This window comes from Triturus cristatus, chromosome 4_1 (assembly GCF_964204655.1).
Source record: "Triturus cristatus chromosome 4_1, aTriCri1.1, whole genome shotgun sequence".
Taxonomy (NCBI): domain Eukaryota; kingdom Metazoa; phylum Chordata; class Amphibia; order Caudata; family Salamandridae; genus Triturus; species Triturus cristatus.
Window position 1 is genome coordinate 1175422385 of NC_140585.1, and position 13490 is coordinate 1175435874.

Consider the following 13490-nt stretch of genomic DNA (forward strand, 5'->3'; position numbering starts at 1 on the left):
CAGCATGGACACACACATCTTTTACTAGATTTTTACTGCACTACTGACAACCAATTAATGAACCATATGTTCAAAATGTCCTCTATTTATGCCACTCCCACTTCTGAAGTGCACAATGTTTTTCAGCTTGAAATACCAAAAATGAGAGCATCATTGAGTTAGCACTTCGGATAGGGAGGAAGTCATAAAAGTCCTTACCCGGCAAGTGGGCAGTCAACTATTTCAGAAGTTTAAATCGTTTCATGCACAACTTTGGTGACTAAATGACAAAACAAATGGAGGTCTGTGAGAAGGTGAAGCGACAGGCAAACTCCTGAATATATTTTTCAATACTCGGAGCAAAGCAGAAGGATGTGATAATTTACTGTCAGCCGCCCAGTAAGAGCGTCTTCATAGGCCTAGGATGATCGAATGCTGGACCATACTGCATGTAGCGCTAACTGGGCAGTGACTTTCTTTCTGGCTCATTTCACAGCACCTTTGTACTGTCATGCCATAAAACAGGAACCTATTTCTACTTTTGAATGTGAATACTGGAAAACCCAGATTGATTCATTAATGCCATATGACTACAAAGATAATTAACACATACTGGCTTACAAATTATTACTGGAACGTGACCGATCTTATTGATGCCTTTGTTACATAATTACGAAAAACTACATAAAAGCTTAAGCCTTAAAATGGTCAACACAATTTTGGACGCTGAAAGCTTAGGCAACCTGAAAACTAAAATGGGCTGTAATAAAGCACATCTTCATTTGAGGATGAAATCCAGCACAGGAGTTCATCTTCATTAAATAACGCATACCGCGTTCATGTAAAAATGGTAATTCCACTTTCCACAAAGCATGTCCTTTTCTAATTTCCCCAGAAGGCTTCACATGAATGAATAGCAAAAGCAGAACATATTCTGGTAAAGCCAAAAGGCCTGGACTTCGCAAGCTAATATGAGGGTTATTTTTGTACAGCAAGCATCGGCCACAAAAATAAAACAGGAAAAAAACATTCTGCAACCTAAATGTAGCTGACATATGCTTGCAATAACAAATATTTCTGAAAAATAAATAAATACCATTTGAATACAATATTAAGGATGTTTCCTAGTAGGCAGGGATAATTATATCTGATATCGAAACATTTTAGTTTTATTGCACATCAATAGAAAACGTTATTCTTCTTGGCACAAAGAAAAAGTACTGTTGGCTTTGAAGTACTCTAACCCGAAGACATAATTTAAACATACAAGTATGAAGAAAAAAAGACAAAAACATGGGAAGAAAAAGGTGTACTGGCCCACCAGCCCTGGCAAACAAGGCCACTTATTTTTAGGTGGATGTGCATTTGATATCAGGCAAAGTATCATCACTCACAGTGCAAAACAGACAATGGCTTCAAAGAGCTGATCCACTCTCCCATGCTGTATGCTGAAGTGAGTGGAGGTAAAATATGAATGAAAGCCGAAGAGACCAATGGATGAGAAGGGCTGACCCAAAACCCCTCTATGTATGTATGTTATGATTTCTTTTGCTTATAAGAGTGTGTTACAACAGCTAAAGTGGTCTTGAAAACAGACCCAAAAATGGAGTGGGAGATTATATAGCTCAAAATGAATGCACCTTAATACAGACTTGAAGTAATTCCTCTACATTAGACAGAGTACTGTTAATGTGCTTTGTCCATAATTTACGGCATCCCACACTACTGCAGTTTGTGAATTCCTTCTATCCCTCAATGGTTCAATCTGGTTCACTCTAGGCACAATCTTACCTGGTAATTTGATTTCCCTTCCTTGGAAACAAAGTGCTCATCATTGACGATAATCGCAAGTCGAACAGCAGCTTCATCCAGGCGGTCAATGGAACGGAGATACTCTATGTACTCTTCAGCGTTCTCTGGGCTCAGCTGCAGAGAAAGAGTTAAATTCTCAACATGCCTGTAGGTACATAAAGGACCCTAAATTCTGCTTCCTAGAAGAAGAGGAGTTGAGGATGATACGAATACGAAGAAGCAATCTATTACAGATAAAGATGTAATGTTAAAAGAAAAAATGCGTTATGATTTATGGCCTTTCAGCATACAGGTTTACCTTTGTTATAAATTCTCACCTTGGAGTATGAATCCAATTCATACTAAAGCTCACCAGTCCACATCCGATGGCATTGCCATCTTCTGGCAACAGATAAGAAACAATCACAACTTAACCAAATCCCAGTTCAGGCAAGGAATCCTTTGGGAGATTCTCAGTTCACAGCTGGAACTTGTTACAATGAATAACTTCTAACCCGTTGTTACCAATAGATGATGACATACAGTAGACTCTGGCATGCACTATCTGTGGAGAGGTGTGGTGCAGCGGCCAGGCCAGCTGACTTCGGAGCACAGGGTTCACGGTCGATCCCCGTCTCCGGCGGCAGCTCAGCACCATGCGACTCTGGGCAATAGTTCACTTAATTTTCACGACGGACCCCAGCGCCTTGAGACCCGTAAGGGCGAGTAGTTCTTGCTTTACAAATACGGATTTAGTTAGTTTAGTATTATCCGCCCATTACAACCTCTGCTACAGATTTTCGACCCAAATCAGCAGAGGATTTTGCAATCCACTCACAATCTACTGCAAATTTTCTGTCCCCCTCAGAATGAGAAACATTATGCTGTTGCTCCGAAAAATGTGGTGCAGATTTTACCGCACACAACCAATCTGCTACAAATTGCACCATTACATGAAAACTCTGAGTTCTGCCTTAAGGAAGCTTAGAAGGAATCTCGTTGAGATATCAGACTCTCCCTTATAAGAAGGAATCTGTCACAAATTTTCAATTTCTCTGGAGAGAGAACTGCTCGCTTACAGAATACCAATTGCTGCCAAGGGAAAGTACAAGACTGAAATCAGACTTAGCAGATGAACTAAATACCGGTTGCAATTTTTCTTTTTTTGCACCCACATAAGGGAAAGATGCCTTGATCTCATGCTGCTCTTAATCCAAATCAGGCTGTTTTACTGCCTCATAAATTCTCTTCAACTAGAAAAACAGGCAGATGGTTGCCCCAATATAGGTCCAATCTCCTTCCACGTTATGTCAGCTGGAGAAGGGGTACACCTGCAGCCTTTGCAATTTATTTAACAATTACACGTGAAGTCAGACACTAAACTTCCCTTTTAAGTTTAAAAAGTTAATAATGATTATTGTATATCAATAGTGGAGATTAATTTAACATGTAGTTACAGTCTATATCCTCTGATTGAAAATAAAGGAACATTTTACACACTATTTCTCATTCAGATCTGCACTTAAAGCTTGAGAGGTACATTTCAATTTTTTTTTTTTTTAGGAGTACCACTGCCACAGCACCCCCAACAAACCACACTCACAGCTCTATTGCCTGGTTCCTTACCTTCAAATACCTACGATAGACCCGGACAGCTGTCTCTGGCAGAGGGTACCGGCGGACAAACTTCAGGTACAGAGGCCAAATACGGTGGTGCTGTGTGATCGGTAATGCTCTCAAAGCACGGTCAAAAGTGCGCCGAGAGCGAGTGATCTTGTACTGATCCATGAGAAAGTGACAGTAATCCAGCCAAATTCGGGGCATCTGTAACGGCAGACAAAAACAACGGTAGGATATAGGAGTTGGTAATGGTTGAGGTAAAAAATTACAGCAAAGAACCACTGTCATCTGTAAAAGTACTGTTTCTCCGTCCTGCATGCCTATCTATCACACAGCTCAATCTCTTCCAGATATTGTCCTGTACTAGAGCCAGATCACCCAACTGAGAAAGGCCAATTTCACAATAGTAGCCAACATATGGCAAACATGAAAATATGCAAATAGCAGACACTCTATTGGGGCAGAAACCACATGCATGCCTGTTCTACATCCATAAAATCTTCACTCACTCTCTGAAGTAATGACATTTTAACAACAGCTTTACAACCCTCTCCATCAGTATTCCATTTGGACATTCTCAGCTCCGGGCTTGTATGTTATTTGTAGGTAAAAAAAAGTTGACTTGGATGAACTGACCCACATCTGTTGGAACCCTGGAGATATATAAAAGACATGTAAAAAGAAATGCACTCTTGCACAGGACATGAAAAGTCAAAACCCTAATCAGACTTACTGCAGTCTGTCTGGGTGCCTCCCTTTCCACCCAATTGATACGGGAGGTCTAGGAGAGCGGAGTGATCTAAAAGCTTGCTCTTGGTAGAGGCAGGAAGCAGATTAGGATCATACCGGTTTCTGTGCAAAAACTTCTAACACAGAAGGCCTTCACCCAGCACTAGCTATGCACCTCATTCCTACAAATACAATAAGCACTTCTACCAATGCACCTTACGTATGATCTGGAGCCCCATCCGTTAAAGGTATGCTGCACATGGAGTAAAAATAACATGGCCGCTCCATGACTTGGTAAAGAACATTTTAACAAACAGTCTATCCAAATGTATTATAAAGATTCAAACGTGGCCAGATTCGGAGAACAAGGCTATGGGGTGGAAACTGGAGAACTAAGAATAAAGCCTAGAGTAGCAGAGTGACAAAATGCAGTCAGAGTGTGAGATGACATTCAGCGAAGCCTATAAAATAAATGTTGACTGTGGATTGGAAGGTGAGAGCATTCTGAAATTCATGCACGAGACTAGGTGAAAGACTGAAAATAACACCAAGTGGTGCTCAGCGTAATCAATTAAAAACATCGTCGGGTGTACTAAATGCTAAATAAATGCATTTACAATGCAAAAATGCAGAGATGGAAGATAAATTCAATGATGCCATAGACACGAGTCTGTGAAAATAAAGAACTTTCCCTTGATCTATCAGTGCTCGTGCTCCTGCTTGGGTCTGGAAGGGTGAAAAACACAAAGTATGGCGGCTCCCCAGCTAAGGCGGAGCCGCGTCACTCCACTGCTTTCAGCAGTGAAAATAAATTTAAAATAAAATGATAATAACTAGTTATCATTTTATTTGTTCCTGCTGCAGCGTCTTTGTGGGCGAGGCTGCTCTGTACTCAGAGCAAGGGGGAGGAGTGTTGGGCACTCTGTAAGTGCGCAATGACTGTTTGGCCAGCCCTCTTGGGCCGGCAAATCAGTCATGCGCTCTTTCCATGTTTTCCACCCACGCTCCATTACAGCTTGGGTGGAGAACATGCCCAAGCTCCTATTTCCTGGACGAGGACCCAACGCACAGACTAATCACAACGCTGCATTGCAGTGTTGTGATTGGTCAGGGAGGCCTGGGTGTTTCCTGTTCCGGCCGAGCAGAAGGAGGGCACAGAGAGACAACAGAGGAGAGACCAGATGTGGTGAGGAGGTAAGTTTTCTTTTCCGGAGGTGCTCCGATTACCACCGTCCTATTTCACAAATGCATCAGCCTGTTTCACATTGGCTTCCTTTTGCAACTGCTAAACACGAACATGGAGAGATTATTTGGTCAACAGACAAAACGGCTGACCTCTGCATCCAAGACCCCTGTTCTAATCTCTGCCTCGAACCCAGACAAATAACTGTCTAATGCTGGGCAAAACACTTATGTCGCTTGTAGTGGGACCCTGGTCCCAATTGTTTTTTCAATCCGACAGTCGGTCTTATATCGGACTATCTGCCCAAAGCATACATCCAGTCAAGGGCAAGTAAGACAAGTGACTGACTCTTGCCCAGCCCTATAGGCCTTTCTGGACCACCCACCATAAAACGTGGCTGCCTGCCAAAGCCCTTACATGCAATTGACTAGGATACTGCCGTGCTCACCTGCAGATATACCACTGGCTGTACCCTGGTCATTCAGGACTTTTAGGAGCAAGCCAACCCATGTGACTGACATTGCCCCAGCGGCTTTCAGACCAGACCCTAATATTTGACCACTTGGTACAGCCCTACATGACATTCATAGAAAGCTTGACTATTACTCTACTACTATCCTTCTGGCCTGCAGGCATGCACTTGGCATGCCACTCACTCTGCCCCAGCCCTGCAGGCCTTTCATAGCCTGCTACGCGACAGACACAGTCGCAGCCTATACGCCAGACAATGAAAACTCTGCAGTATCACTGATTATGCCCCAGGCCTCTTTCAACGTATCCAGCCAGTCGACCTCTAGCTAGTAATATAAAAATCCCTATTCACATAAACCACGCTGCCCTATAGCAACATCGACCTGAGACAGCAGCTCGGCAGGTGTCACGAATTTCAAATTCCCAACAAGCAACCAAGGAAACTGGTGTAAAAAGATGCAGGAACTGCTCGTGAGTTACTTGAAGAAAATGTTTATGCAGCCACAAACACTGTGCAAAAGAAATAATTGATGGACGGAATGCTGAACAATGCAAACATTCACCTCCAGTCACAAGGATCTGGGTTAAATCCATCATTCTATTGCTCACTACACCATCAGTTTGGACCCAGCCATATGCAAATCAGTCTTGACCCTGTTCCTTGTGGGAATAGTCCAGCACAAACTGCCAAGCCAGGTCTTCCCTGGACCGGAAACAAGCATCCTGGGACCGGTTTCAGGGCATCACCCTTCATCAGCCAGGCTAGCTTGAATCCAGTGATGTAGTGAGCACGGGACCCACGTCTGGGCATACCCTTCCCACTTAGAGCGACATATGCAAAAAACACTGTGACACCCTCCGGCCAGACACCACCTTATAACTGTCACAGGTTCTAACATAAACCAGATCAGAACAGTCTGATCACATTACCTATTACATAGAAAACATTCCACAACAACTACACAGTACTTAAGTGAACATTACTACACACCACTATGATTTCCACCACCAAATCCACCATCTTCACGCCCTCCCTCTACATTTCTACCTACACCACCACAACTCTCAAACTCACCATCCCTCATCATCACAATTAGATTGTTAATATCTCTCCGGAACAAAACGACTCTCCTCCAATTCCATGTTTGACCATAGCCCAACACCACCAGGTTTCAACTTCACCCAATCCCCCCCAACATTGATGTAGCTCTTTACTGTAGTACTCATCCTTTTCCATCTTTCATGATACGACTTCAATTCGAGAATGCACAAAGGAACCAATTTTGTTCCCGGTTTCCAACCCTCATCTCAAAAGGTGACTTCCCCGTTTAGTCATTTGTGGAGGTTCGATAAGTCCACAACATCTCCTGCATAGCATCTTGGAAAACCAACCCAGCATTGCATATTAACTCCTGTTATCAACCTGTTAACCCTCTCCACCTGACCGTTGCCCTGGAGGTTGTAATGACAAGTGCACACATGTTTAACTCCAATGGCAGTCCATAATTGATTAATATCAGAAGATGTCAATTGAACCCTATTATCGGTCACTAAGACACAAGCCATCCCTTCACATCTAAACACTTCCTCTAAAACCGGTATGGTGGATCTGGTGGACCTGGTGGTAAGCAGTTTCATTAACACTACTTTAACCCATCTGGACTTGGCGTCCACCATAACTGCATCGAACTTCTCATGTTTAGGCAAAAATGCAAAAGGCCCTATAAAATCCAAAGAGACCTTCTCCCAAACAAAATCAGCCTGGCATATGTTGATCATCTTTGATGGCTGCCAAACCCACCTTCAAAAGTTTTTGGAATTTTTACAAACCTTACACTCTTCCCCCAAAGTTTTACCTGACTTTCCAACGCTGCCCACCAAAACTTCTCTTTCAACCTCTTCAGTTGAAAACACTGATCCAAAAGCCTTTCATGCACCAAAAGAATCAATTTGGATCCTATACCATCCAATGATACAAACCTCTCGCCCCTCATCACCACCTTATCCCCACACAAAGACAACTCATCAACGACTTTAAAAAAAGGTCTCACACTGACTGGAAGCATGTTTTTCATGCCTCGCTCCCCCTTTGATTAAAGTAACAACAGCCTTCATCGTAAGGTCTTCATTCATCACTCGGACCCATTTCTCCCTAGAAATACTGCCTTCAAATCCCTCCTTAACATCCAAAACACAAGCTACCACTCCATCAGTTTCAAAATCCCCTTCATCTACTGCTCTGTCTGGTAATTGTGACCAGCATCCTGCTACTTTATTTTTCCACCCGGGAACATATTCAATCATGCAATCATACTCCAGACACCTCACAGCCAAACGCCCAGAACAATGTTTCATCCCAGAAGGCCTAAGAACCTTAAGTAAAGGTGTATGATGTGTACGCAAAACCACCTCACTTTCCCAAATGAATGTACTTAAGTAATGTGTGGCTCAAGCTGCTACTAATGCCTCTAGGTCAATGCGTAAAAAATTTCTGTCCACCTCAGTCAATAATCGAGACACAAACGCAGCCGTTTTATTCTTGAACCTCCATAATTCTGGGGCAAAACATCTCCCACTCCTATAGGACTGGCATCCATTGTTAGAAGCGTTTTTAGGCAGGAAAAGCAGTCTGTTGAGCTTTCTCCCAAACAAGCTTGCTCCTCTTTCTCAACAAAATCCTCAAAGCGTCTGATTTGCTAGGAAATCTTTCATAAACTTCAAAAAGTATTCCACAAGACCCATGAACGATCTTAATTTGTCTCTATTATCAGGTGTTTCCACACTGTCAATGGCACTCACCAAGTTCAATTTTGGGTTTGCTTCCTCCGCAGATAGGAGACACCCCGAGTACTCAACTTCCTGTACTAAAAACTTGCACTTTTCCTTAAGTAAAGTCAAACCAGATTCAGCAATGCAAAGTAAGAACTTGTGTAATGTTTCATTGTGAGCAGAAATGCGTCCTCCAAAGATTGATATGTCGTCCTGAAAAATAGCAAGTTTTTAACACAACTGATAATACCTCTGGAAAACACTTGGCGCTGATAACAGGCCAAACGGCACCTATTGAAATGGAACACCCCATCACTGGTAATGAAAGTCTGTCAAATCCCTTAAATCTGGATGTCACATAACCTGATGGTAGGCACTTTTCAAATCTAGTTTTGAAAAATACCTACCGCCACAACAACAACAAAATTAACTCATTGATATTCGGGAGAGGATAAAAGTCCATGACCATATTCCATCCGCTATCATCCGACCCTCTAATTAATTTGACCGTCATCATCCCAATTTGACAATTAGTTGCTAACTCACGTAAGCAAGCTATAAAGTCATGAACTGTTTCTCTGTTTTTTTGGTTGAGTATAAAACTTGTGGCAATTCATTACAACATTCACAGTTTTTGTGAACCGAGTTTGTAAGCGTAACGTCGCCTCTTTGTAGACATCCGTTATCTAATTTCCCTGGATATCATGCACATTAGCTAAATATTTGAATACATACTGGCTGGCAGTCATTGTCTTTTTTTTTTTTTATAATTGTAAAAAAGAGGCATGTTGACAATCAGTTCACCAACATTGTACAGATGTTCCAAAGGCAGTACATTAGCAAAAAATCCCCAAAGGCTCTCTACATGGTACAACAGAAAAGAGTCATCAGGAAATACATATTATTCAATATCAGCAGCATTATCATCCGAGCACCTAGGCGGTTCACATATATTCCCCCGGAATGAGTTCCAGGCCCCCCATGTGTGACCATTTCTTCAGGCACCCCCTAGAGACATATATAGGAACCTCAGTTACCATGCACCAGTCCACATCCTTAGCCCATTCTGTAACGCTGGGAGGGGGGAGGTGGGCTGGGGGAGGGGCCCTCCACACACGGGCAATATTTCGCTTGGCCACCATGTAGCCCAATGTAACCCAGGTTCACTCTTTTGCGGTGAGATTCGTGGGGTCCCATACATGCAATAGGATCAATTTGATATTCGTGTGAATATACTGCCCCAGCACCTCCTCCATCTAAAGTGTCACCCCCTCCCAATATTTCTGTATGGCTGCACATTCCCAAAGGAAATGGATAAAGGTGCCCTCCTGCCCACATCCACGTACACAATCACTATCTTGGGTGTAGCCCATATGGACAAGTGAGGGTCCAGACAAATATGTCCTGTGAAGGACTTTTAGCTGGATTAGCCGGAATCTAGAGGAGATGGCCACCTCACATGGAGACGCCACCGCTGCCCGCCATTCCTCGTCATCCAACCCAGCCATGTTGTGGTCCCATTTACTTCTTAGATGAATCAGGGGATCTGGCGTGTTGTTCAGGAGCTTTTTGTATATGAGAGATATGGCCTTCTCCGGCAAGTCGCCGTCAAGGATCCTGTCCTCTAAAGTGGGGGATTCAGGGAGATCCACACCCCTTGGGAGAACTGCCAGCAGAGCGTGTCTAATTTGGAGATAGCGAAAAAGCTCAGTCGGCCATCTCATACTCTTTCTGTAATCGGGAAAATGGTATGACCTCACCAAACTTCCAAAGGTCCCCAATACTGGAGATTCCAATGGCATCCCACTTGTCATAACCCCGGGAACGCGACAGCCGACCCAGCTGATCACAGTGCCAGAGCAGCGTAGCTCAAGTGAGCCTGCCCTCCCACCCCAGGCTCCTATTGGCGTCTTTACATGCCTGCACCGCATGGTGAGTCGGGCCGGAGAGGACGGGCGATACAGATTTTGTATACAGCGCCCCCTCAAATCCACCTCCCGGGAGGAGCCAACGATCTATCCGAAAGGCCGGGTCGTCATGCCGACGATACCTGCATTGGTTGATAGCCACGAGCTGCGAGGCCCAATAATATTTTTTCATGTCAGGGAGTCCGATGCCACCGTCGAACCATCTCAGAGTGAGTTTCTGTGTGGCAATGCGGGGGGGCTTGCCCTCCCACAACAGGTCTCGCACCTTAGACTCAAGTTCTTTAAAGTACGACGCCGCGACCGGGAGGGGCGTATTCTGCAGCGCATACAGCAGCCGGAAAAGGGACATCATCTTAAATAATGTTGCTCTCCCCAGAAGAGTTAAGGGGAGCGACCTAAAGTGCTGAGCATCAGATTTCAGACGCTCCAGTGGAGGCCGAAGATTAGAATCATAGAAGCGAGAGAGGTCCTTGGAAACTCAGATGCCCAAATACTTAAACCCTACCCTGGTCTCCATCAGTAGGCAAGCCCGGGGAATTCGAGGCCGCTGCCCACTGAATACGTAAAGCACCGACTTGGACTAATTGATCCTGTAACCCGCGAACTCGCCAAATACGTGGAATATGTCCATGACAACGTTGAGTGACTTTGCCGGGGAAGCAGGATAAAGCAGGATATTATCAGCATACAATGATATACGGTCTTCCCAGCCATCCGTCCATCTCAGACCCCTGATAGCTGGGTCTTGACGGATCCACGCCGCCAGGGGTTCCAGAGCCAAGGCGAAAAGGAGTGGTGACAGGGGACAGCCCTGCCTAATACCCTTACTCAGTGAGAAAACAGGCGACCTCCGATTATTGACTACGACCTGGGCCAATGGCTGACAATACAGGAGGCGTACCCATTGGATAAATTCCGGGCCAAAACCGAACTTCTGGAGCACGGCAAACATGTAGGACCATTCAATAATGTCAAAGGCTGATGCGGCATCCGGAGACACCACCACCGCATCCTCTCTGACCGTACCCGCCCTGAAGAGCACTCCATGTAGGTAGCGGAAATTAAACTATGTACTCCGCGCCGGCATAAACCCGGACTGATCCGGGTGGATCAGGGTAGGAAGAACCTGGCAGGCGAGTGGCAAGGACCTTCGCAAGGATCTTAGCCTCGCAGTTAAGCAATGAAATAGGCCTATACGAAGAACACGAATCTGCGGATTTGCCCGTTTAATGAATAACAATAATAGTAGCTAATCTATGGTCCTCAGGGAGAATTCCAGTTTGCTTACTCTCCCGGTACATGTCAGTAAGAAACGGAGCGGTCCCGGCCGCCGTCAACTTATATAATTCAATGGGGAGTCCATTGGGGCCCGATGCCTTCACCCCACGTAAATCGTGGATTGCCTTTTCTACTTTCCCTTACCGTTAGGTCGGCTCTAGGTCAGAACTCTCCTCAGCAGTGAGGGCCGGTAATTGGATATCACATAGGAGTGATGAAGCCTCCTCCTCTGAGTAGGCCGTGAGAGAAGTGTAGAAAGAGTGGAAGTGTCTTCCAAACACATCCGCGATATCTTGCGGAGCAGTGATACGCGAGTGCTGGTCTATGGCGAATTCTACTACTACACGCCGATCCCCCTCTCTGCGGTCAAGCCATGCCAACAGTTTGCCCGCCTTATCACCCACGTCATAGACCCTACTAAGTGTAGCCCTATAGTGAGCCTCAACCGCGTCAGTGGCCAGGTCAGAGAATTCTTTTGTCTAAATACGGAGCTGTTGGCGCACGTCCTCCGAGTCCTGTAGGCAGACCGCGCGTTCCAATTCCAGGAGTTCACTTTCTAGGCGCACTAGAGCCGCAGACGTCGCCTTATGGTGCCCAGCAATTTGCCCCAACACGTGCCCCAGGATGACCGCTTTATAAGCCTCCCAAAGGGAGCAAGATGAAGTGACCGAACCCAGGCTTTCTTGAAAATAAAGATCTGACTCTTTCAACACCTTCTCCCTGACAGGGGGAATATTGAGATACCACGGGTTAATCGGTGCGACACGGCCAGCCGCGAGCTCCCCCACCTCCACCCTGCACATTTCCGGCGAGTGATCAGAAATCCCCCTAGCCAAGTGTGGCTGGCCGTCATTGTCAAGTGGGCCAAAAGGGGGGGCTGTTTTGTTAATAGGTGGAAAATCCATGCAATCTAATGCTTGCAAATAGCTGTCAAATATTTCGATCTAATACTCCCATTCTATTGGAGGATTACGAGGTATCATCAAAAAGCTGGGCGGAGTGAAGATACATTGGTTGAAATTAATATGCTGCACAAACAAAGTTAATATATGTTAAATTCTGCAGTGCGTATTAATCCTATAAACCACTAGGTGGCAGCAGAGGCTAACATTTCTTGACTTGTCGACCTCTATGATTTCGCAAGCCAAATGGAATATCTGTGGGCAGGAAAGTGAGACAAGAAGAAAACTGAAGCAAAGACAAGTATTTCTTTTTTCCTAGAAGGTAGACTCTACTATTCATATAGCGTTGTGCCCTTCTTGCCACAGGTCACGTTGAAGCCACGAGGGAAAAGCGCACATCACAACAGCATGTGCATCAAAGCGGCAACAGCAGGGGAGTCTGAGAAGTACCTACAAGGCACTATCGCCCCAGTCACCATCCCCTTCCAAACCCACTCCTCCAAGGAAAACAAAACAAGCATTTTCAATGCAATAGGTCTCGCATTTGCGAACGTTTAAGCTATTGGCATTGAAAATTACAATGCCTTTTATTTATGTGTTCTTAAAAGGAACACAAAGATAAAAGGCATTGTTGTTTTTAATGCCAAGAGCTCAAACTCTCGCAAATGCGAGACCACTATAATGGTGGCCACGCCCCTTTTTTTAGACGCTGCTCACTTGTTCAGGTTACCGTGAGCAGCGTCTAAACAAAGGGGCGTGGCCACCATTATAGTGAAAGCACGTATGGTGCTTTCACCTAAAGTTTATATTTAAAAAATGTATATTGAAAAACTTTGTAGC

General features: G+C 44.7%; 1 protein-coding gene across 1 annotated transcript in view; it reads right to left on the minus strand.

The window, feature by feature from the left end:
• Positions 1-13490, minus strand: part of XAB2 (XPA binding protein 2) — a 161144-nt gene that overhangs the window by 94316 nt on the left and 53338 nt on the right. The window contains exons 4-5 of the mRNA XM_085654391.1: positions 3397-3594; positions 1771-1905 (exon numbers count right to left, since the gene is read on the minus strand). Of these exons, the coding sequence (XP_085510517.1) occupies positions 1771-1905; positions 3397-3594 (333 nt within the window). The remainder of the gene's footprint in view (positions 1-1770; positions 1906-3396; positions 3595-13490) is intronic.